This window comes from Calonectris borealis, chromosome W, assembly GCF_964195595.1.
Source record: "Calonectris borealis chromosome W, bCalBor7.hap1.2, whole genome shotgun sequence".
NCBI lineage: Eukaryota > Metazoa > Chordata > Aves > Procellariiformes > Procellariidae > Calonectris > Calonectris borealis.
The window spans coordinates 41,739,976-41,765,516 of NC_134351.1; the positions used below are offsets into that span (position 1 = coordinate 41,739,976).

Here is a 25,541-nt window from a genome sequence, read left to right on the forward strand (position 1 = left end):
AGGTGCTCCAGGCGCCGGAGCAGAGCTTCCCCTGCAGCCGGTGGTGAAGACCATGGTGAGGCAGGCTGTCCCCCTGCAGCCCATGGAGGTTAATGGTGGAGCAGATATCCACCTACAGCCCGTGGAGGACCCCATGCCAGAGCAGGTGGATGCACCCAAAGGAGGCTGTGGCCTCATGGAGAACCCACACTGGAGCAGGCTCCTGGCAGGACCTGTGGACCCCGTGGAGAGAGGAGCCCATGCTGGAGCAGGTTTGCTGGCAGGACTTGTGACCCCGTGGGGGACCCACGCTGGAGCAGTCCGTTCCTGAAGGACTGCACCCCGTGGAAAGGACCCACGCTGGAGCAGTTTGTGAAGAACTGTAGCCCGTGGGAAGGACCCCACGTTGGAAAAGTTTGTGGAGGACTGTCTCCTGTGGGAGGGACCCCACACTGGAGCAGGGGAAGAGTGTGAGGAGTCCTCCCCCTGAGGAGGAAGGAGCAGCAGAGACAACATGTGATGAACTGACTGCAACCCCCATTCCCCGTCCCTCTGTGCCACTGTGGGGGGAGGAGGTAGAGAAAATCGGGAGTGAAGTTGTGCCCGGGAAGAAGGGAGGGGTGGGGGGAAGGTGTTTTAAGATTTGGTTTTATTTCTCATTGTCCTACTCTGATTTGATTGGCGATAAATTAAATTAACTTCCCCGAGTCAAGTCTGTTTTGCCCGTGACAGTAATTACTGACTGATCTCTCCCTGTCCTTATCTCGACCCACGAGCCTTTCGTTATATTTTCTCTCCCCTGTCCAGCTGAGGAGGGGGAGTGATAGAGCAGCTTGGTGGGCACCTGGCATCCAGCCAGGGTCAACCCACCACTGTTGGAAAAGATACAGATAAGCTGGGCCAAGTCATAATTTGACAAGTTAGTGGTATTCAGTTGATTCCTGCTTTGTTTTAAGGTGCTTTTGTATTTAAAACATCACACTTCTCACCATATTTTTGTTCTTGATTTCAGTCTTATTAGGAAGAAGTGGCTCTCTGTCTTAAAAGATCACAGAACAGGGAAGTCTCTCATGTTGCAAGCTCTACACAAAGATAGATGTGAATTGTAGTTTTCTCCCAAGCATATTTAAGAATAAAATAACATCATAGTAGGGCTATACTGGTCTGCTTTGGTAAAGTTCAGTTGATAACTTTAATCTAGGCAGTAGTAATTTCCTTGGTTTGATAGGTATTGGTTAACATTGTGTATGATAGAGAGATGTGGAGAAAGTCAGAGGAGATGACAAACAGGAATAAGCAGGAGAGGATTTAAAACTAAAACACCCCCCCCACCCCACCCCCCTCCAAAAAAAAAAAACAACCCACAAAGTTGAAAAAACCTGAGCTACTAAAAGCTTCTTGTAAGATGTGTTCTCATAGGTAATGACCAAGTGACCGAATTGCTAGTGGTACTTGAAACTAGATACTACAGTACGTACTGGTGGAATAGTTAAGCAATAGACTGTGGATCCTGAATTGGAAAATTTAATACAGTACATTGCTTCTCCAGTTAACCAGGTGTTATAAGCCTTTTTTAAGTAGAAAGCTCTGGAAGACATTACTAATGAATGACATCATGTTTGAGAATATGAATAGATCACTGTTAAATCCTGCAATTCTCTTAAACAATAACTGTCCTTATTCATATTCATGTCTGAACAAAATTAAAATTCTATTTACTTTCTACTGATCCATAAAATTCCATGTGTGTTTATGGCAATTAGTGCAGTGTAAAAACAAACAAGCAGAACGCTGTACCACAGAATGTAGTTATCTTCTTTTTCCTAAAGGTTATAAATATTGCAGGCAGCATATCAGATTTGCAGTTTATCAGTAACACTTCCTTTAAAACAACTGGATTAGTTCTTACAGAGTTAATGAAAAGATGTTTATTAGAATAGGAGACTGTTTTCCTATGATTGTCTCTCGTTTTTTTAGCCTCCTCCAGGAAATGTGAAAATGCCTAATGTACCCAGTACCCAGCCAGCAATAATAAAACCAACAGAAGAACCACCTGCTTACACACAAATTGCAAAGGTTTGTCTATAACTTTCAGGCACTAGGTTCCTTTCAATTATAATCATATAAATACACTTCTGGAATAGTGTCTTTTATAAATGAGCATTGCTTTCCTGATGATTTATGAAAATTAATACTGCCTTTAAGTAATCAGTTACTGCATGAATTCGTGTAATATTAGGTCAGTCTTCATCCATAACTGGAGATGCTTAATTATGGAAAATAGACTTGGAATATTTATTTTGTGTTTGTATTTTTTTTATCAATATCTAACGATGCTTGTTTTGTTCAGGAGCATGCCTTGGCCCAGGCAGAACTGCTAAAGCGTCAAGAAGAACTGGAAAGAAAAGCAGCTGAACTAGATCGCAGAGAAAGGGAAATGCAGAGTCTCAATCAGCAGGGGGGTATGCATGAAAAAAAACTTTTTTAAATTGCAGAAATTTCACTTTTTCTTATAAACTGTTTTAGTTTTACAGTGACATTGTGAAACAGATCAAAGAGGGGTTTTTATAATCTCTTCAGGAAAAGAAAATTTATCTCCTTTGGGACAATGCATACAGTGAATAAAAACTGGCCTGGCCTGTGCAAATTTTCACAGCAAAAATTTTAAATGTGGCCTATGTTACATGTTACTCTGCTATCAGCTATTTTTATTCTAGGTTAATATCCAAGTAATACTATTGAATAGAAATGGGACAGTTTGAGAAGAAGTAAAAGTAACTTCATAAGTAACATCTCTTTGATTTCTTTTCTGTCAGTATTTATAGCTGTAGGAGAACTTTCCTGTTTTGAAACATTTTTTTATCTTTTGCTATGTTACAGACACAATATTCTATGCAAATAGCAGAAAGATTTATTCTATTATTAATCTTTTATTAATTTTTCATATGACACTTTGGAACCTATAGTCGAGATCCGTATCTCGTTTTGCCACAAACTGTAAGTGTGCTGTGTGAAACCATCAGTTTTCATACTGCAATTTCACAAATGAGAAGATTTACATCCTCTTAACTGAAGATACTTTGCTAGAAGTAGATCTATGGGAATATTCCTTTTCAAAAGGAAGAACTTCAGACTGAAGTTAGAAAAAAACAAACAAACAAACAAACAAAACCCAAAAAAACCCAAAACACTGTGTGCAAGGTTGACTTTGTGTGATCTTTTCACTTGTATCTAGAATTCTGACTGTTGTATTTCCACATGTGCTTTTTTTTTTGCTCCTGTGGAAATTGGAATATACAGCGGTACAATTCCAGATTGCATAATTGCTTAGTAATTCAAATTCTCAGGGAACTTTATGCCAGTCATATGCTAGGATCTGGGAATGGGGAATTGCTGTTCTTCTTCTAAGGAAAAGAATCATGGTGATATTGTCTCTACATTAAACCATTTTTATTTTCTCGGTATTTATTCTTTTCAATATCTTTATTAAATCTCCATACCTCTTCTCCCAGATATGATTTTTTTGGTTGTTTTTTCATTTCCTTCTCCATATATTGCTCTTCATCTAATTTCACTAACTTATATTGATGGTCTGGATTGATTACTTGTCTCTTCCAGGCTTCAGGGACAGTTTTGTTCATCTATATCGTAGGGAACATAACTCTGATACCCCATGCATGTTTCAGGATATTTCTAAAATGGGTATTTATTGTGTTATTAGGTTGCAGTTGTTCACATCAAAGTGCTTGAAGAGTCCATGAAGAATCTAAAGGATTCTTTAGGAAGGCTGAATAGAGAAGAGAGCGCTCTTAAAGCTTTAAAGAGGATATTGGGTTTTTACCAAATGACTGCATAAAAGATGCTGCAAATCAGAAATTGTATGTTGTGACTGAGGAGAACAATATTCTTTTCCTTTTGATTTTTTTTCTTTTGCACACTCATTTGAACTCCTTTGGAAACACTGTAGAGATGTTTTGATTGGAGGGCAAGGTCTTTTGCAACAGTACTCTAGCTATTTGCATTCAATTTAAGATGCTGGCTGCACATCTAGGACACTGTCATCATATGCAATTGACTACAATGCAAAGATCTTCAAGCTGGTAGGTCTGCTCAGCTCAATGCCTTTGGTCTTCTCTGCTCAGGTCCTGTGCAGTATTGCACTTGAGCTTATTAAAGTGTGCTGCTTCCTATTTCAGCTAGTTCATTTGGGCATGCCTGAAAATCCCTTTCTGGGCTTGCATGAAGCTAGTTTGGGGGTGTCTGCATTCATAGTGTAGGCATGCCATTGAAGTTATGTTAATAGGCCTTGAGATGGTAACTTGTTTGTGTTGAATGAAATAACTCTGAGCTAGCTCTTTGCTTATCAAGATACAATCTTGGAATATGAGTATCCTAAGTGTATTTAGAAAAAGGCCACTTGGTTTTTGATCTCAAACCATCTCACCAAGCTGTCTTTCAGTCTTAGTTGAAAATTTTGAAACCTGTGCCACAGGGGTGGGAAAGCACATCAAATAAAATTCTTAAATAAGAACTTGAACCATTATAAGATATCTGATTTTTTCTGTGACTCTGTCTTGAAACTATTGGTCCTGAAAGAAATAACCATATACTGCAGAATGAAGATCTGAATTATTATCAGATATTTTTCATATAAGAAATCCCAAAGTAGTTTTTAATATGGATGGGAATATTACTTGATTACCTTCTGTATGCTCCCTTTGTAAATCCCCTGCTCTAAAAGGCTTGATAAAAAATGTTCAGTGGAAGGGGCAGAAAATTTAACAGATACTTAGTGCCTTGGACCTGTTTGGACAGAACTGTCAGCTTCATCTTGTCTGGGTGGGGAAAGAAATAAGAAATAATGCAAGTGTGTAAGCTTTGCAAGCTTTCTGTTCTTACCAGATGAACTGCTAGTAATGATATGGTTGAAGATAGAAATTGCAAGCAAAACCTTGTCAGAATTTCAAATAAAGGTGCCTTTAGGTTAGTCTCTAGTTCAGCTCCACTTTTGGAATATGGTGATTAATGTATCTCTTGCATCCAGAATTTGAAATTCTATGGTAAAGGTTTGTTGTAGTTATCTCAGTTGAATCTCTGAGTCTATGCTTGGTATGACTTGTGTTCGGCAGAATGTATACTCTAGTCTGTGAGCAGATCAGCATACAGGAAATCCAAGTGTCTGATACTGTGTTGTCCTTTGTGGTGTCCTCACTCTGTCACACAACTGTATCAAAATATATTGATGCTGTAGGGCATCTTCTTGTAACAAAAAAGTAGTTTAGACCTTTTAAATAGCTGCCTTTCTTCAGGCTTACAGGATTTTAGGTAAAGCTTTGACTGTAAACTGTATTGGGAACTAGTTCAAAGTGTTAGAGATATCCAGGTGTTACAAATATCAGGATTCTGAGAATGGAGAATGCTTTTCAGTCCCCAGTCTTTGTGTTCCACAAAGTATGAGAGTATGGTGGGACTTAGGGAAATGTGCATTTAAAAGTCAAGGAACTCTGAAAAATTGTTTTGTGAAGAATTCTCTTTTCTCATTACTTTATAGGAACTATCAGATGCCTACTTAGTCTTTTACATAGATAAAATATTGTACTTTCCTTGATCTGTCTGCACTTCATTGTATTTTATTTCTGAAGTTTATTTTCAGTATTGTGTGAGGATTGCTAATATAACTCTTGGGTTTTGGTAGCCCAAGTTATCCATACACTTGTGAAACTTGTGCATAAAACAATTTGAACAAGTCCAAATGCGTATCTCTTTCTAGTATACAGAGATTAAAACTGTATTATAAAGCGCTTTTTTATTTCTTTTTTTTTTTTTTTCTGATTTGCAGGTAGAAAAAATAACTGGCCACCTCTTCCTGAGAATTTTCCAGTGGGTCCATGTTTCTACCAGGACTTTTCTGTAGACATTCCTGTAGAATTCCAGAAGACAGTAAAGATTATGTACTATTTGTGGATGTGTAAGTATTTTTTTAAAAGAAAAAACAAAGTGCCTATTCGAACTTGTTGATACATATCTGCTACTTTGGCTTTTGCAACATCTGTAATGAGAAATTGTTTTAAATCCAGAAGTCAAATGTTGAAGTGAAATCTTTTTGTTAGCTTCAATTTTAAAAGTATTGGATTATTTCATAGAAAAAAAGGGGGAGGATTACCCTAAGGCAGTTTGGTTATAGTATATTGCATTTTTCTGTTTTAAATATCCCTGTTGTTGTAAAATGAGCTTTGACCATTTATTACCTTAGAAATAATTTTACTGTTTTTAAAATCAGCTTATACATTAAGAAATATAATTCACAATCAGTGTTAATAGACTTGTGAGTTTAAGAAGTGTAATATCCATTTGCTTTATAATAGACATAGTTTTATATAGTTTAACATAGTTTTAGTCTATAGTGGAGACAATATCATTTTAGTCTATTTTAAAAAAATAGTGTAAAGTAAATTAGCTGAAGAATCAGTCCATGTTACAACTATCCTTTGTACACCAAGAATGCTCTACAGAGTCTTTGTGGGGTTAATTTTGCCCTCATTCAGGTGCTGTGTTTTGACTGGAGAAATGCTGAATGAACCAAATGTACAAATGCCACGACATTTGTTTCTTCTGCCTTGTCCAGTGTGATGAGAGCCTAATAAATACTCTGAGACTGATGAAATTCCAAAGATTTAGGTGCTTTGATGCCAGACTTGGGTCTTGTAAGGCCTAGGGGTCTGTGAACATAATCACGTTTGGATAAATCTAGTACTGCCTGCTCAGCACTTTGTAAAGTAGGTTAGTTTTCCTCTTCCTTTTTAGCAGCCCTAAGAACACACCTTTCTATTTCATTTTTCTGGGTGTTGCCTTGGTTGGTAGCAATTATTATATCTTTATTCATAGTCTTTATGTATCTGAGGAAACTTTTTTACCTACTTCAGGTCTATATGCACTTTATCTCATAAGCATACAAGTCTGCTTGTATCCCTATTCTGTGAATTCATCCATCTTTTCTCTATTTGTATCTGAAGTCAGAGTTTTCTGATTCCTTGATGTGGTTTTCTCTTTGCATAGATTCCCCTCCCACCCCGGGAGAGCTTTTTTTTTTTTTTTTTTTAACTGACTGACTGCTTCCATGTTTTTGTGAACTACAGCAATCAATTAGCAATGGCTTCTGTCAGCTGCCAGTGGAGCTTTTCTCTACTATCTTGTTTTTGCGACCATTGCTGTTCTAGTGGCTTGCAGATAGAATGGCAGTTTTCCTGGCTCTGTAGCTCTGTAGCACCGGGCACTACTTTTTAGATCTTTGTATGCTGTTACTAGTGAAATGTCCCATGTCTCTTGACTGTTATCTGACACCAAATATTTTTTGGCTCAAAAGCCTATGTTTCCCAGCTACTTTCCCCACAGGCTGATAGCATGTGTAAAATGAGCAGTAGTGATTTTCAAAGAATATTTCTTATTGAAGTTACAAACTGAAGAGCTGCTTAATCTCATAGAAAGCTTTTGTAGCATTTGGGTTTGTTACTTTATATAGGCTGTGAATGTTTCCTTTTTCTATGAACAAGACTTTTAAAGGTTTTTCAAAGACAAATGACTTAAACTGTAGATTCTGGTGGAAATATACCCTGAGGTGCCAACTTTCATGGTATTTTTTCCATTTAGGAGAGTTTCGTCTCATCCATCCTTCCTTCTGTCTGAGGATACAATCAACAGCACATATAACAATCTGTGTTGATGTTTGTTTTGCCTGTTCCCGAGAACCTCCAAGGATGGACACTTCATAAACTCCCCCCAAGCCTGTTCTAGAAGGTGTTTCCAAGTATATAATTTAATTCTCCCTTCCTGTGATTGATCTTCCCTGTTCTGTCCACTGTTGTTATGGAGAACACATTTATCCCCATTAGTCATCTTCTTTTGGCTAAATTAGCATAGTTCACTCAGCCTTTCTTTGTAGGTCATGTTTTCTAGACATCTGATTCTTTTGTTGCTCTCTTACAGATTTGCCACTTGGTCTACTCTATATTATTATGGGATTTTTAGTGTGTAGCATTGAGAATTGGACAGTGTGGACTGTGTCCAATATTTTAGCTGAAGTCCTAATGTACTGTGTAGAGGAAAAAAACCACCTTCACATTTTTGGTAGTATGTGCTTGTGTTCTGTGCTGATCTAAGCCTGTTTTAGAATATATTTTTTTCTATGAAAAATACTTCTGTCATTTGTAAGGTGTGTTTGCAAATGTCTCACCCTCCCTACAAAGAGCAGAACAGACAAGGAACAAAAGCCTAAACTACATTTGAAACCACTCTGATGTTCTCCAAGGTCGTGTGCGATCAAACTTCACCAGCTTTGTCCTCACTTGCCAGTTGCCTTGTGGCTTCAAAGCCCTCCATTTTGCAGATACCCCATTCCCCTTGAGGCACTCCATTACAGGGTGACAGTCCAGCTGGTTCCTGGGAAGAAGCACATTCTTTTGTCGTGTATCCTAGTGAGAACTTTGGTTTCCCGAGAATACCATCAATAAAACATTACTGAAATGAAACTTATTACAAAAATCTGTTTTCATACAGTCCCAAATGGGACTGCAAAATAATCATCTCAATAATGTAGATGCCAAATAGCATCAGTGCAACTTGTGGTCTTTATCTACAATTCACTTTCAAACATTAATAGATGATAAAGTGTAGTTAATTAAGACAGGGAATGTATATCTAAGTAGGGTTCTTCTATACAAGGAAGTTTACACTAGTAAAAATTAAGTTGAGTCTCAATATTTATTAAACTAATATAATTTCCCATTGTTCACTCTTATTCTGGCATGAGTGCCTTTTTTTTTTTTTTTAACCTCACCTGCTTCCACAGCTAAACTAGGAGAAGGCTTTCTTAGCTCACTTCACTCTGAGTGCTGTATTGATATAGCTGTGAAGTTATTGTCATATAGACCTTGCATGATGCAGACTTCTGCCAAAGCCTTAGGTCATTTCAGCTCTCAGGTGGTCATTATCTTCTAATAACTTGTATCATGGTTGAATTTGAAGAGGCAAGTAGGTGGAAGGTACTTAAAACCATTACCCTGAACATGAAAACACCTGTCTATTCATACAACAGCAAAGCTTATCTAGGTCACTTAGTGAAGGCGTTGCCTCAAAGAACAAATGCCTCTCTGTAGCTTGCAGCAGGCAGAGAGAAAGGCGAGTGGAGCAAAGGGAGAATTGTCATTGAAGTCCTGTGTCTTCATCTGTAGCTTGCTGATACTCAGTTTTTACGGCTGAGGTTTTCCGTGACATTAGTGAAATAGACCCCTATGTTGTCAGTTTTATTGTGCTAGTAAGTATCAGTAGTGGGTGTGACGTTGTTTCAACCCTCTTCTGCAGTGATGGTATTCTTTCAAAACTTGTCCTGTTATTGTAACTGCAATTACAAAAAAAAAGTAATAATTTTGGAAAGTTCAAACTCCACCAGAATGTGGACTTTTCTAGTAATCTAGGGGGTCTCCCTGTTTTCCAGTATTGACTAGAAAAAGAGAGAATACCCCTTATTAAGGTTTCTCATATTCATCAAAGGAAGGTAGGAATTTGGATTTGTATCCTTTGTTGTGCTTTATGAGGCATACGCATACAAATTCTGAAATGAGTTGCTTTGCTAACCTCTTGGAACAGTGCTAAGATATGTAGATGCATTAAATGCTCTTTATTTAAAAGTACAAAGTTTTCTGTTTCTGGTGACTCTTGGAGGAAAATATGATTTGTCTGAGGGAAATGTGTTTTGAGTTCCTTCAGCCCTTTATGCATTGACGTGGGCATTTTGCTTTAAGATTTTTTTCCACTAAGTTGATTTAGGGCTTATTTAAGTTAAGGGGGAAGCAAAGATCTTTGAAGAGTCTTTTTTCAGAATCTTTATTATCTTGCCAGTTCTTTACAGTCAAAGCTGAGGCGAGCTGCTCCAGAGCCGAGGCAGATCTTGGTGTACAGGGGTTTCCTGAGGCAGGGAAACGCCAGGGCAGCGGAGAGACCCACCAGGAACTGGCAGCTCTCATGAGAGATGCTGATGAGGCCTGGGCATTGCCAGAGCAACCGTGGCCACCCCCACACCTATAAAAAGCAGCCTAGGGAGCGCTAGTGACCAGGGTGTGGTGTGGCAGTTTGCGCAGAAGGGCGTGCAGGAAGGGCGTCATCACCCTACCAGCTCAAAAGGTCAGTTCAATCGGTGGTCATCACCTTCCCACAAGGAGCTTAGCTATGGTATCCACCCAGCAGAAAGCGATGTCCTCTGCACTCACCAGAACTGATGTGGCTACCCAGACAGAGCTCCCACAAAAACATGCAGCCACCCAGGTCTCAGGCTGCAGGGTGTGCCAGAGCCTTTCACTAGTACCTGATGGCAGTAGTGAGAACACCTGCGTGAGGTGTGACCAAATAGATGATCTGCTCAGCCTGGTGGCAGAGCTACGAGAGGAAGTAGAAAGGTTAAGGAGCATCAGGGAATCTGAGGAAGAGATAGACTGGTGGAACCATGCTCTGCCCTCCCTGAAACAGAAACAGGAACAGCCACCAAAAAAAACCACAAGATCAAGGGGATCCTGTATCCTCCCCCCACCAGGCAGAAGGCAAGTAACTTAAAGGAAAGGAGTGAATGGAGGCAAGTCCACACTCGGGGCAGCAGACGAACCCCCTCCTTGCCCACCTCGCCTTCCCAGGCGCCTCTGTACAATAGGTATGAGGCTCTGGATCTGGAAGGTCAGTCAACTGATGATGTGGATGATGGTCCATCTACACCAGAGGTGTTGCCAAGGTCAGAAAGGCCTACCCCCTGTAACACGACCACCTCCACGAGGAAGAAAAGACGGGTTATAGTTGTAGGTGACTCCCTTCTGAGGGGAACAGAGGGTCCAATATGCCGGACGGACCCTCTTCTTAGGGAAGTCTGCTGCCTCCCTGGGGCCCATGTTAAGGACATCACTAGGAAACTTCCTAGCCTGGTACAGCCCTCAGACTATTACCCATTATCGCTCTTCCATGTGAGTGGCGATGAAGCTGCAACGCGTAGTCCAAGGGCAATCAAAAGAGACTTCAGGGCCTTTGGATGGTTGGTAAGGGAATCTGGAGCCCAGGTAATTTTCTCCTCCATCCTTCCAGTTGCGGGCAGCGATATTGGAAGAAACAGATAGACCCAGTCTATTGATACATGGCTTCGTGGCTGGTGTCACCACCAGAATTTTGGGTTTTTCGATAATGGGATGGTCTACACGGCACCAGACCTGCTGGCGTCAGATGGGATTCACCTTTCTCAAAGGGGGAAGAGGGTCTTTGCTCATGAGCTAGTGGAGCTGATTGAGAGAGCTTTAAACTAGACTTGAAGGGGGAGGGGGATAACATCAGGCTTGCCCGTGACAAGCCATGGGATGACAGGCCAAGGTTTGAGGGATGGGGTGCTAGCGAGGGCCCTCAGCCTGTTGCTCTGAGACGTGCTGGGTACACTGGAGCACACTTGAAGTCTTACAGAGATCAGCCAGGGGCTCCTGAGGTAATAGGAGCCAACAGGGGAACACCAGTGCAATACCTTAAAGGAATTAAGGTGTGTTCCTCTAAAAGGTGACATGGCCGACAGCCCAGCTGAAGTGCCTCTACACCAATGCACGCAGCATGGGCAACAAACAGGAGCAGCTGGAAGCCACCATGCTGCTAGAAAGCTATGACCTAGTTGCCATTACTGAAACTTGGTGGGACGAATCCCATGACTGGAGTGCGGCTATTGATGGCTACAAGCTGTTCAGAAGGGACAGGCAAGGAAGGAGGGGTGGAGGGGTTGCCCTCTACATCAAGAAATGGATAGATTGTTGTCCTGGTTTTGGCTGGGATAGAGTTAAATTTCTTCCAAGTGCTGTGTTTTGGATTTAGTATGAGAAGAATGTTGATAACACACTGATGTTTTCAGTTGTTGCTAAGTACCCTGCTAGTCAAGGACAGCTCCCATGCTCTGCCAAGTGCACAAGATGGGAGGGAGCATAGCCAGGACAGCTGGCCCAGATGGCTAATGGGGTATTCCATACCATATGATGTCATGCTCAGTATATGAATGGTAGGCAGGGGAGACACCATGATCAGGTAGGTGGTTTTCCCAGGGCGAGGCTCATCCCCTGCACTCCGGGTGTGCTGACCCCTGCGATTTCCCCAAATGCGGGAAACTCGACTGCATAATTTGTGGTAGTGGGGGACTGTGTTCGCGCTCTCCCCTGAATTGTATACACCCCTTATTCCATACCATTTACGTTATGCTTAGGTCTCACATTTTTCAATACATTTCAATTAATCACCACTATCCTTCTTTTTATATATACATATATATATATGAACACGCAGATATCATTCCCTTAGTCTATGGACTATCCCTTTAAAATGTCCATTGAGTTCATTTAGTCCACGATTTTGGGCTCCATCTGTCATAACAGTCTTTCAGGGCCAGAAAAATGGTGTATGGTGTTGGACTGTTGAATCCTGAAGCCAGTTCTCATTTCGGTACTGCTGCGCTCGTCCAGTTCTATCATCGTTGCACTTTGCTCGGTTTCATCGGAGTTAGTTCATTCTTCATTAATCTGGGTGATTTTCACTGCTATACCATTGATAGCAACCACAGGAATAATGATATACAATATCATATAACAATTGACATCATACAATTCAGTTCATTGGCTTTTTTCACCCAAAATCAAATCCCCTTGAGGTACACACCGGACCTCCCCATCCTTTCGCATTACCCACCAAGTGCACCCAGGCCCTTGAGCAAAAGCAATCCCACGGATGGGTTTTCCCTTGCCAGAGGCAGGAGTAACCCAGACTGTCTTCCCCAGAATATTTCTTATGTGCACGACAGGGACTTTATCTCCATCTACAGTACGTAAGAGTCTTGATTGGGCAGGGCCAGCTCGATTAACAGACCCCCTAGTGTTGACTAACCAGGCGGCTTTTGCTAAATGTGTATCCCAATGCTTGAATGTCCCACCACCCATTGCTCTCAGTGTAGTCCTTCGCAGTCCATTGTATCGTTCGATTTTCCCACAGGCTGGTGCATGGTAGGGGATGTGATAGACCCACTCAATGCCATGCTCTTTGGCCCAGGTGTCTATGAGGGTGTTTCGGAAATGAGTCCCGTTGTCTGACTCAATTCTTTCTGGAGTGCCATGTTGCCATAAGGCTTCTTTTTCAAGGCCCAGGATGGTGTTCCGGGCGGTGGCATGGGGCACAGGGTATGTTTCTAGCCACCCAGTGGTTGCTTCCACCATGATGAGCACGTAGTGCTTGCCTTGTCGGGTTTGTGGGAGTGTGAAATAATCAATCTGCCAGGCGTCCCCATATTTGTATTTCAGCCATCGTCCTCTATACCAGAGAGGCTTTACTCGCTTGGCTTGCTTGATTCCAGCACATGTTTCACATTCGTGGATAACCTGTGCAATAGCGTCCATGGTTAAGTCCACCCCTCGATCACGATCCCATCTATATGTTGCATCTCTTCCTTGGTGGCCTGAGGTGTCATGGGCCCACCGAGCTATAAATAATTCACCCTTCTGTTGCCAGTCCAGATCCACCTGAGCCACTTCAATCTTAGCAGCCTGGTCCACCTGCTGGTTGTTTTGATGTTCTTCACTGGCCCGACTCTTGGGTACGTGAGCGAGTCTTGCTGATCACTCCTTGGCTCTCCAGTCGACGAAACAGCTCATGGATGGGGATCAGGGAATCTCGGTTGGTGCGATATTGTCGCTGGTGCACTGTTGTGGTAGCGATTGGTACCTGCTGTTCTTCAACCTTCAGCAACCCCACAACAGAAGGGTCCTCCGAGAGACCGGGCAAGGTGGACAGCTGTTTAATTTCCTCCGTCTCCAGGGCAGCTATACCAAAAGCCCACCGGTACCCTTTTGGGTCCTTGAAATACCCTCTCCTGAGGTAGTCTATGCCAAGGATGCACGGAGCCTCTGGGCTAGTCACAATGGGGTGCTTCTGCCACTCATTCCCGGTTAGGCTCACTTCGGCCTCCAATACAGTTAACTCTTGGGATCCCCCTGTCACTCCAGAAATACAGATGGGTTCTGCCCCTTTATAGCTTGATGGCATCAGGGTACACTGTGCACTGGTGTCTACGAGACCCTTATACTCCTGTGGCTCTGATGTGCCAGGCCATCGAATCCACACAGTCCAGTAAACCCGGTTGTCCCTTTCCTCCACCTGGCCGGAGGCAGGGCCCCTCTAGTTCTGGTCATAGTATCTGTTTCTCACTTCTTGCAAACGCGAGTCAAGAATTCCTTCATTGCAATCCAAAGTAAGATCAGCCCTTCTACTCTGTCTGGGGAACTGTTCACTGGAAACTGGACCGTCATGAGACAGGTTTTTCCTGACAACTGGAGCAGCAGTTTTCCTGGGAGAACCCCCTTGTGTGATTGTTTTTCCTTGCAACTCATGTACACATGCCTCTAGGGTCAAGGTAGGTTTTCCATCCCACTGCCTCATGTCCTCTCCGTGGTCATGCAGGTAAAACCACAGGGTGCCCCGTGGTGTGTACTTTCTATATCCTCTCTCTTGAGCAGAAGAACGCTGACCCTTAATGGCTGAGATACTGGTCCATACAGGTGGAGAATAGGACCTATACTCTTTGAGTTGTTGGACCTCCCGGCACAGTTTCTCCATAGCTGAGACAAGGGAGGAGGAGACAGTTTCTTCGTATTCCCAGAGTCTGCTAACCACCTCATCCACCGTTGGTGCTTCTTCCTCTTTCCAGCACAGTACTGCCAACGAACTGGCATATGACGCTGGTGCGCTCCGTACTAATTTCCGCCACATGGGTCGCGTGCGCTGGAGTTCATCTGGATCTTTGGGTGTTTGGTCATTGTCCAGGTCACTGTATACTACCTCCAGCACGCCTAGTTCTCTCAGGTACTGGATACCTCTCTCCATCGTGGTCCATTTGCCTGGGCGATATATAACATCTTCCTTGAAGGGATACCTTTCCTTCACACCTGACAGCAGTCGCCTCCAGAGGCTGAGGGCCTGTGCCCCTTTTCCAATTGCTTTGTCAATGTCTCCTTCCCTAGCAAGAGATCCCAGCTGTTTGGCTTCTTTCCCCTCTAATTCCAGGCTACTGGCCCCATTATCCCAGCATCCGAGCAGCCAGGTAACAATATGCTCGCCTGGACGACGGCTGAAATCTCTCCGCATATCTCGCAGCTCACTCACGGATAGGGATCGGGTGGTTTCCGTCTCATTTATGAGTTCTTCCTCTTCCTCCTCCCCTCCTCGTGATGGCCCTGCTCTTCCATCATCCCTTTCTAAACGACCTGATCTCCGCTTCCAAGATTTCCTCTTCTGTACAGGGGCAACGGATACCAGCAAGGGTTGGTCCTCTGGTTCAGCTTTAGTGCTTGTTGCTGGGGTTTGGGTAGCTGCAGTGCTTGTCATGGGGGTTGGAGTAACTGTAGTGACTGTTGCTGGAGCTTGAGTGGCTGCAGTGCCTGTCGCAGGGGTTGGAGAAGCTACGGTGACTGTTGCCGGGGTTTGAGTAGCCACAGGGGTTGTCATGGGGGTTGGAGTAGCCGCAGTGCCTGTCGTGGGGCTTTGAGTAGCCACTGTGTCTGTAGCCGCCCCCGGGACCTGCCACTCCGCCCGCCCCGACGTGGCACCGCCGTTTGTCCTCCCTCTTTTCTTGTTCCTGAGGGTTGATCTCTGGACAGTATTCCTGAATAGTTGTTTAACCCTAAACAAGGCCTGAACCACATTCAGGAGACATAGTAGCAATATGAACATGCTTGTTTGAACATCCCAAGGATATTCAAAATTCTCAGGGAATATTGTGGACGTCTTCATGAAGAGGATAGAAGAAAAAGGAGTTTCTGACAATATGGAAGGGAAGATGAACAAGTGGGAGAAAGTGTCCCATCCTGTCTCCCCCTTAAATTCATTCTCCGAGGAGAAAAAAGTGCAATTACTAATAGTTTCTAAGAGGTGGTTCCCGAGGTACAGAGATGACGGCAGTGGTGAGTACAGATACCAGATTAGACTTATGACCAATGATTTTATCACCTCATAAAACAGCAGCAAAATGATAATCTTGGCCCAGTTCTGAATAACGATAAACAGCACAAACGGGAACATATACTGCAAGCAAGGTATTACATGACCCAACATTGAGAGCCAGCCCCAAAACTTTGACAGCCAATAAATCAACATTGTGACCAATCAATATAATGAATGCTTATAACAATTTTGCCTTAACACACTTTGGTCAGATCTATCATTATCTCAACCCTTCGTGCCCCACGTTGGGCGCCAAAAAGGACTGTCGTGGTTTAACCTGGCAGGCAGCCAAATACCACGCAGCCGCTCGCTCACTCCCCCCACACCCCCAGTGGGACGGGGAGAGAATTGGAAGGGTAAGAGTGAGAAAGACTTGTGGGTTGAGATAAAGACAGTTTAATAGAACAGAAGAGGGAAAATAATAATAATAATAATGATAGAATATACAAAATGAGTGATGCACAATGCAATTGCTCACCACCCGCGCTGACCGATAACCAAGTAGCGATCGGTACTTCCTGGATCACGCCTACCCTTCATATACTGAGCATGACGTCACATGATATGGAATACCCCATTGGCCAGCTGGGCTGGCTGTCCTGATTATGTTCCCTCCCATCTTGTGTACCTAGCTCAGTCAGTAGACATGGGAGCTGTCCTTGGACTACGAGGGCACTTAGCAACAACTGAAAACATCAGTGTGTTATCAACATTCTCCTCATACTAAATCCAACACACAGCACTAGGAAGAAATTTAACCCTATCCCAGCCGAAACCAGGACAGCGTGTTCCAGGAAGTAGCGATCGCTGCTTGGTTATCGGTCAGCGCGGGTGGTGAGCAATTGCGTTGTGCATCACTCATTTTGTATATTCTATCATTATTATTATTATTTTCCCTTCCTTTTCTGTTCTATTAAACTATCTTTATCTCAACCCATGAGTTTTTCTCACTCTTACCCTTCCGATTCTCTCCCCGTCCCACTGAGGTGTGGGGGAAGTGACCGAGCGACTGTGTGGTATTTGGCTGCCTGCCAGGTTAAACCACGACAATTCTGAAGAGCTGTCTCTGAAGAATAGCCACGAGCAGGTTGAAAGCTTATTGGGTAAGAATCAGAGACCGAGCCAACAAAGGGAACCTTGTGGTCAGTGTTTACTACAGGCTGCCCGATCAAGGGGAGCCTATTGACAAAGCCTTCTTACTCCAGCTACAGGAGGCATCGTGCTCGCAGGCTCTCATCCTGCTGCAGGACTTCAACCACCCCGACATCTGCTGGAAAAGCAGCACGGCAAGCTGCAGGCAATCCAGGAGACTCCTGGAATGCATTGAGGATAACTTCTTAAGCCAGGTAATAGACAGTCCTACCACAGGGGATGCGTTACTGGACCTGTTGGTCACTAACGCAAGTGAGCTAATCAGAGACGTCAAGATTGGAGGCAGCCTGGGCTGCAGTGATCATGCACTGGTCCGCAGTCCTGAGGGATATGGGACAGGCGAAGAGTAAAGTCAGGACCCTGAATTTTAGGAAAGCGAACTTCCAGCTGTTCAAGGAGTTAGTCAATAGGACCCCCTGGGAAACTGCCCTCAGGGACAAGGGAGCAGAACAGAGCTGGCAGGTCTTTAAGGATGCTTTCCATAGAGTGCAAGAGCTCTTGATCCCCATGTGTAGGAAATGAGGAAAGGAAGGCAAGAGACCGGCATGGCTGAGTCAAGACCTGCTGGTCAAAGTAAAGGGCAAGAAGGAAATGCACAGGCAGTGGAAGCAGGGACAGGTTTCCTGGGAAGAGTATAGGGACGCTGCCCAGTTGTGTAGGGATGGGGTCAGGAAGGCCAAGGCGCAGCTGGAGCTGAACTTGTCAAGGGACGCAAAGAATAACAAGAAGGGCTTCTATAGGTATGTCAGCCAGAAAAGGAAGGTCAAAGAAAGCATACCCCCCACTGATGAACACGACTGGCAAACTGGTAACAACGGACAAGGAGAAGGCTGAGGTACTCAACAACTTTTTTGCCTCAGTCTTCACTGGCAATCTCTCTTCCCACACCTCTCGAGTGGATGGACCTCAAGGCAGGGACTGGGGGAGCAAAGTCCCTCCCACTGTAAGAGAAGATCAGGTTCGAGACCACCTGAGGAACCTGAGCATACATAGGTCTATGGGACCTGACAAGATGCATCCCAGAGTCCTGAGGGAATTGGCTGATGTAGTTGCCAAGCCACCCTCCATGATATTTGAAAAGTCATGGCAGTCGGGTGAAGTCCCCGGCAACTGGAAAAAGGGAAACATTGCACCCATTTTTAAAAAGGGTAGAAAGGAGGACCCTGGGAACTACCGACCTGTCAGCCTCACCTCTGTGCCTGGGAAGATCATGGAACAGATCCTCCTGGAAGCTATGCTAAGGCACATGGAGGACAGGGAGGTGTTTCGAGACAGCCAGCATGGCTTCACCAAGGGCAAGTCTTGCCTGACCAACCTAGTGGCCTTCTATGATGGAGTGACTACATCAGTGGACAACGGAAGAGCTACCGATGTTGTCTATCTGGACCTCTGTAAGGCCTTTGACATGGTCCCCCACAACATCCTTCTCTCTAAATTGGAGAGAGATGGATTTGATGGGTGGACTGTCCGGTGGGTGAGGAATTGGTTGGATGGACGCATCCAGAGGGTAGTGGTCAACGGCTCAAATGTCCAGATGGAGGTCGGTGACGAGTGGTGTCCCTCAGGGGTCTGTATTGGGACCAGTACTGTTTAATATCTTCATCAATGACATAGACAGTGGGATCGAGTGCACCCTCAGCAAGTTTGCAGATGACACCAAGCTGAGTGGTGCAGTTGACACACCTGATGGACAGGATGCCATCCAGAGGGACCTGGACAAGCTCAAGAAGTGGGCCCATGTGAACCTCATGAGGTTCAACAAGGCCAAGTGCAAGGTCCTGCACCTGGGTTGGGGCAACCCCTGGTATCAATACAGGCTTGGGGGATGAAGGGATTGAGAGCAGCTGTCCTGGTTTCGGCTGGGATAGAGTTAAATTTTTTCCTAGTGCTGTGTTTTGGATTTAGTATGAGAAAAATGTTGATAATACACTGATGTTTTTAGTTGTTGCTAAGTACCCTTTAGTCAAGGACTTTTCAGTTTCCCATGCTCTGCCAGGTGCTCAGGAAGCTGGGAGGGAGCATAGCCAGGACAGCTAGCCCAACTGGCCAACAGGGTATTCCATACCATATGATGTCATGCTCATTATATAAATAGGGGGCGTGATCCAGGAAGTAGCGATCGTTTTTCAGGTATCGGTTGTCGGGTGGTGAGCAATTGCATTGTGCATCACTCACTCATTTTGTATATTCTATCATCATTGTTGTTATTATTATTATTTTTCCCTTCCTTTTCTGTTTGATTAAACTGTCTTTATCTGAATCCACAAATTTTACTTTTCTTTTTCCGATTCTCTCCCCCATCCCACTGTGGGGGTGGGGGTGGGGGAGTGAGCGATCGGCTGTGTGGTGTTTGGCTGCCTGCCGTTTAAACCACAACAGCAGCCCTGCTGAGAAGGACTTGGGGGTACTGGTGGATGAAAAGCGGGACATGAGCCGGCAATGTGCACTCGCAGCCCAGAAAGCCAACCATGTCCTGGGCTGCATAAAAAGAAGTGTGGCTAGCAGGTCAAGGGAGGCGATTCTGCTCCTCTATACCTGTCATGGTTTAACCCCAGCCAGCAACTAAGCACCACACAGCCGCTTGCTCACTCCCCCCACAATGGGATGGGGGAAAGAATCATAAGAGTAAAAGTGAGAAAACTCTTGGGTTGAGATAAAGACAGTTTAATAGGTAAAGCAAAAGCCACGCACGCAAGCAAAGCAAAACAAGGAATTCATTCCCTACTTCCCATCGGCAGGCAGGTGTTCAGCCATCTCCAGGAAAGCAGGGCTCCATCACGCGTAACAGTTACTTGGGAAGACAAACGCCATCACTCCAAACGTCCCCCCCTTCCTTCTTCTTCGCCCAGCTTTATATGCTGAGCATGACGTCATATGGTATGGAATATCCCTTTGGTCAGTTGGGGTCAGCTGTCCCGGCTGTGTCCCCTCCCAACTTCTTGTGCACCCCCAGCCTACTCGCTGGTGGGGTGGGGTGAGAAGCAGAAAAGGCCTTGACTTTGTGTAAGCACTGCTCAGCAATAACTAAAACGTGCCTGTGTTATCAACACTCTTTCCAGCACAAATCCAAAACATAGCCCTATACAAGCTACTATGGAAAAAATTAACTCTATCCCAGTCAAAACCAGCACAACTCCACTCTGGTGAGACCTCACCTGGAGTACTGCATCCAGCTCTGAAGTCCTCAGCTCAAGAAAGACATGGACCTGTTGGAGAGGGTCCAGAGGAGGGCCACGAAGATGATCAGGGGGATGGAACGCCTCTCCTATGAGGAAAGGCTGAGAGAGTTGGGGTTGTTCAGCCTGGAGAAGAGAAGGCTCCGGGGAGACCTTATTGCGGCCTTTCAATACTTAAAGGGAGCTTATATGAAAGATGGGGACAGACTTTTTAGTAGGGCCTGTAGTGATAGGACAAGGGGGAATGGTTTTAAACTAAAAGAGGGTACATTTAGACTAGATATAAGGAAGAAATTCTTTACTGTGAGGGTGGTGAAACACTGGAACAGGTTGCCCAGAGAGGTGGTAGATGCCCCATCCCTGGAAACATTCAAGGTCAGGTTGGACGGGGCTCTGAGCAACCTGATCTAGTTGAAGATGTCCCTGCCCATGGCAGGGGGGTTGGACTAGATGCCCTTTAAAGGTCCCTTCCATCCCAAACCATTCTATGATTCTTCTGTTAACTTTACCTTTCCAGTAGAATGACTAGAATGTTTCTCTGGACTTAAATAAAAAAATGATTGCTTTCAGGAGCTGCCCGTGCACTCTCAATTGTAAATACTCTGGTTTATCCTGGTCCACAAGGATAGAAACTGTCCTCCAAGATAGCAAAATCACTCCTGGATCACTGGTTTTTGCTGAACAAAGACAGAAATTCATGTTCATCTTTTAAGTCTGCCAGAACTAACTTCTGTGCCAGATAGCATGAAAGTAATAGTTGTAATGTTTCTTACTACTGCTGTATCTTTTTCTCTTCTAAGAACTAAATATATTTGAAATAAACTGTGAAGTTGTAATGCCAATGCATTTTCTTTAATAGAAATTCAGTAGTTAACCTGTAATAAGGTCTGCCAATGAGAAAATGCCAGTATTGAGCTAAGAACTGAGCACCAAAAAGGCAGATGTTTAAGACCAATGTTATAAGAAATATTTGAATATGCAATATATATTAAAGGATGTAGAACAGCTTCTTGCAGATCTTGTTTTACTGAGAAACATTTTTACTACGTAGGTTTTTTTGCTTTATTACATAAGACAAAGAGCTTTTCAATAAAAGATTTTTTTTGAAAATTTTCTTTTCAAATTAGGATGTGTACAGTGCTAAATTTATGATGTATTTTATATAATGTATAAGCTTTTCTCTAAAAAAAAAAATCCAGTAGTTTTGTATTGTAATATTAAGGGGACCATCCTGCACTCATTTACTTGCCTGATTGTAAGAGAAAATAAATAACCAGCATGTTAAAAAAAAAAGTGCAAATATCTGTATGCAGTAATTACTGTAGAAGTATCAATTATTGCAGGTATAGAAACCTCTTTTTTCATCATTTTAGGTTTGAAAATATTTTATTTTTATGACGGATTTTTTTTTCTTCACTATACACCTGATACTACTTGAATTTTCATGTTCAGTACTTTCACTTGTGAATACTGGCTTTAACCTGAAAGTTAGAAAACTATAAAAATCAACTTATTGCTGAGAGAGGATATTGATTTATTGTCAGCATGCTTATGTTTTGTTTAAAAAGGCACAGTTTGGTTATTACTTTAACAGTTGTAATAATTTTTTATATGCACATAATTTAATTAAGACTTTTTTGCTTTTGCTTCTACAGTCCATACAGTGACACTGTTTGTTAATATTTTTGGATGTTTGGCCTGGTTTTACATTGATGCTACGCGAGGGGTTGATTTTGGATTGAGTATCCTATGGTTCTTGCTTTTTACCCCTTGTTCTTTTGTCTGCTGGTACAGACCACTTTATGGAGCTTTCAGGTAAGAACTTCAGCTTGACTTGTAGTACTTTAAAAAAATACTACACTTGTTGAAATGCATTAACATTCCAGAATTTGCTTGTTTATCATTATGATAATCCTTTAATATGATTTCATTAGAAACAAGTAGAATGTTTGCCATTAATTCAGTTGTTGTATCTGAAATGTCGATGGCAACAGTTAGGAATATCATAGAATATCCTTTAAAATTTTTTAAAAATTTTTGCTCCTGGGAGCACAGAAGGTTCAGGAGCACATCTGAAATGCTTGTACACCAACACACGCAGTATGAGAAACAAACAGGATTAACTGGAAGCGTTGGTCAGCTCCCAGAGCTATGATATCATTGGTATTAGCGAGACTTGGTGGAATGACTGCCACGACTGGAGTGCTGGGATGGAGGGCTACAGGCTGTTCAGGAGGGATAGGCAGGGCAGGCGAGGTGGAGGAGTTGCACTGTATGTAAGAGAGAGGTTTGATTGTACAGCCCTTACAGTTAGTGATGATGTGGTTGAGAGCCTCTGGGTGAGGATTAGGGGGATGGAAAACAAAGGAGTTGTCGTAGTGGGTGTCTGCTACCGATCGCCCAGCCAGGATGATAGCACTGATTGAGTTATTCTATAGGCAATTAGGAGAAATCTCTGGATCGGTAGCCCTTGTCCTTATGGGAGATTTCAACCTCCCAGGCATCAACTGGGAATACCATACTGCTGTGACAAGCAAGCCTGGGAAATTCTTGAAGTTTGTGGAAGATAACTTCTTGACACAAGTACTCAGTGAGCCAACTAGGAAAGATGCCCTCCTAGACTTGCTATTTGTGAATAGAGAAGGACTTGTGGGAGATGTGATGGTAGGTGGCTGTCTTGGCCGCAGTGATCACGAAATGGTTGAGTTTAAAATTTTCAGTGTAATGAGAAAAAAGGTCAGCAGAGTTGCTACCCTGGACTTCAGGAGAGCAAACTTTAAGCTATTCAGGGAGCTATTTAGCAGAGTACCCTGGGAATCTGCTTTTGAGGGCTTAGGAGTCCACGAGTGCTGGTCAGTCTTTAAGAACCACCTTTTAGAAGCACAGGAGCAGGCAATTCCACTGTGTCCAAAGTCAAGCAAGCAGGACAGAAGACCAGTTTGGCTGAACAGGGAACTCCTCATGGAGCTCAAGAGGAAAAAGAAATTGTATGATCTCTGGAAGCAAGGTCAGGCTTCGCAGGAAGAGTACAGAGCTACGGTTCATATATGCAGGGAGAAGACATGAAAGGCCAAAGCTCAATTAGAGTTGAAAGTGGCCAGTGTTGTGTCAGACAACAAGAAGGGCTTTTTTAAGTATGTTAATAGCAAAAGGAGGTCTAAAGAAAACATTGGACTGATACTTGTTGAAGATGGTCATCTGACTAATAGGGACAAAGAAAAAGCAGAGGCATTCAATGCTTTTTTTGCTTTTTAATAATACGGATAGACCTCGGGCTGCCCGGTCCCCTGAGTCGGAGGACCACGATTGTAGGAACAGTGACTTTCCATTTGTGGACACTGAAATTGTAAGGGACCAGCTGTATCAGCTGAATGTTCACAAGTCCATGGGGCCTGATGGGATTCATCCCAGAGTACTGAAGGAGCTAGCGGATGTTATGGCAGGACTCCTCTCGATCATCTACCAAAGGTCTTGGGAGTCTGGGGAGGTCCCCGCTGACTGGAAGCTAGCCAGCGTTATTCCAATTTACAGGAAGGGCATGAGGGAAGACCCAGGGAACTACAGGCCTGTTAGTCTAACCTCCGTTCCTGGAAAAAATTATGGAGAAGATTATACTGGGTGCTATTGAAAGGCATTTAAAGAACAATGCAATCATCAGGCACAGTCAACATGGGTACACAAAGGGAAAGTCCTGTTTAACTAATTTGATATCCTTCTACAATAAGGTCACCCGCCTCGTGGGTGAAGGGAAGGTGGTAGATGTAGGGTTTTTTTATTTTAGTAAGGCTTTTGATACTGTTCCTCACAGCATCCTTCTGGACAAGTTGTCCAACTGTGAGATGAGCAGGTACGCAGTGTGGCTGAGTGAAGAACTGGCTGAAGGGCAGAGCTCAAAGGGTTGTAGTGAATGGGGCTACATCTGGCTGGCGACCATTCACCAGCGGTGTTCCTCAGGGTTCAATTCTAGGGCCAGTTCTGTTCAATATATTTATCAACGATCTGGATGCGGGAGTTGAATGCACCATTAGCAAGTTTGCTGATGATACCAAACTGGGAGGTGCTGTTGACTCTCTTGAGGGACAGGAGGCCTTGCAGAGGGATCTAGATAGGTTGGAGCATTGGGCTATGATTAACGGGATGAAATTTAAAAAGTCCAAATGCCGGATTCTGCACCTGGGACAGAGTAACGCCGGGCACAAGTATAGATTGGGAGAGGAGTGGCTGGAGAGCAGCCCTGCAGAAAGGGATCTGGGGGTGCTGGTTGACAGCAGGCTCAGTATGAGTCAGCAGTGTGCCCTGGCAGCCAAGAGGGCAAACCGCATCCTGGGGTGCATCAAACACACTATAACCAGCCGGTCAAGAGAGGTGATTATCCCACTGTATTTAGCATTGGTGCGGCCTCACCTTGAGTACTGTGTGCAGTTCTGGGCCCCACAATTTAAGAAGGATGTTCAGGTCCTTGAATGTGTGTCCAGAGGAGGGCAACAAAGCTGGTGAAGGGCTGGAAGGCAAGTCCTATGAGGAGCGGCCAAGGACTCTGGGTTTGTCTAGTTTGGAGAAAAGGAGGCTGAGGGGTGACCTCATTGCTCTCTGCAGCTTCCTGAGGAGGGGAAGTGGAGAGGGAGGGGCTGATCTCTTCTCCCTGGTATCCAGTGACAGGACGTGTGGGAATGGTTCAAAGCTGCGCCAGGGGAGGTTCAGACTTGACATTAGGAAGCATTTCTTCACTGAGAGGGTGGTCAAACACTGGAACAGGCTTCCTAGAGAGGTGTTCGATGCCCCAAGCCTGTCAGTGTTTAAGAGGCATTTGGACAATGCCCTTAATAACATGCTTTAACTTTTAGTCATCCCTTAAGTGGTCAGGCAGTTGGAATAGATGATCATTGTAGGTCCCTTCCAACTGAAAATATTCTATTCTATTCTATTTATAGCTTCTACCGTTGGCATAATAGTTGTAGGAAATATTTATGTATTGGGCTGATAACAATTTTAAGGAAAATTCTCATTAAATCTCTATCCCTTCACAAGCAGGTTAACAGTTAAGGGTGTCTTCAATTTTTGGCTTCCTGAATGAATTTCATAAAACTCTACACTTAAAAAAATCTCATATTCTTAAGTGACCTGCAGTGTCTGTAATTGAAGTAGACTGAGATTCTTAAGAATGAGTAGACCAGGTATATAGTAATCAAACTC

General features: G+C 43.7%; 1 protein-coding gene and 1 non-coding gene across 2 annotated transcripts in view; both read left to right on the forward strand.

Annotated features, from left to right (window-relative positions):
* LOC142074752 (secretory carrier-associated membrane protein 1-like) overlaps positions 1-25,541 on the forward strand; it is a 76,936-nt gene that overhangs the window by 45,730 nt on the left and 5,665 nt on the right. Inside the window, exons 3-6 of the mRNA XM_075135620.1 lie at positions 1,957-2,055; positions 2,330-2,441; positions 5,819-5,947; positions 22,004-22,163. Coding sequence (XP_074991721.1) covers positions 1,957-2,055; positions 2,330-2,441; positions 5,819-5,947; positions 22,004-22,163 — 500 coding nt within the window. The remainder of the gene's footprint in view (positions 1-1,956; positions 2,056-2,329; positions 2,442-5,818; positions 5,948-22,003; positions 22,164-25,541) is intronic.
* Positions 12,034-12,197, forward strand: LOC142075148 (U1 spliceosomal RNA). Its single transcript, XR_012670807.1, has one exon. It is a non-coding gene; the product is annotated as a U1 spliceosomal RNA (small nuclear RNA).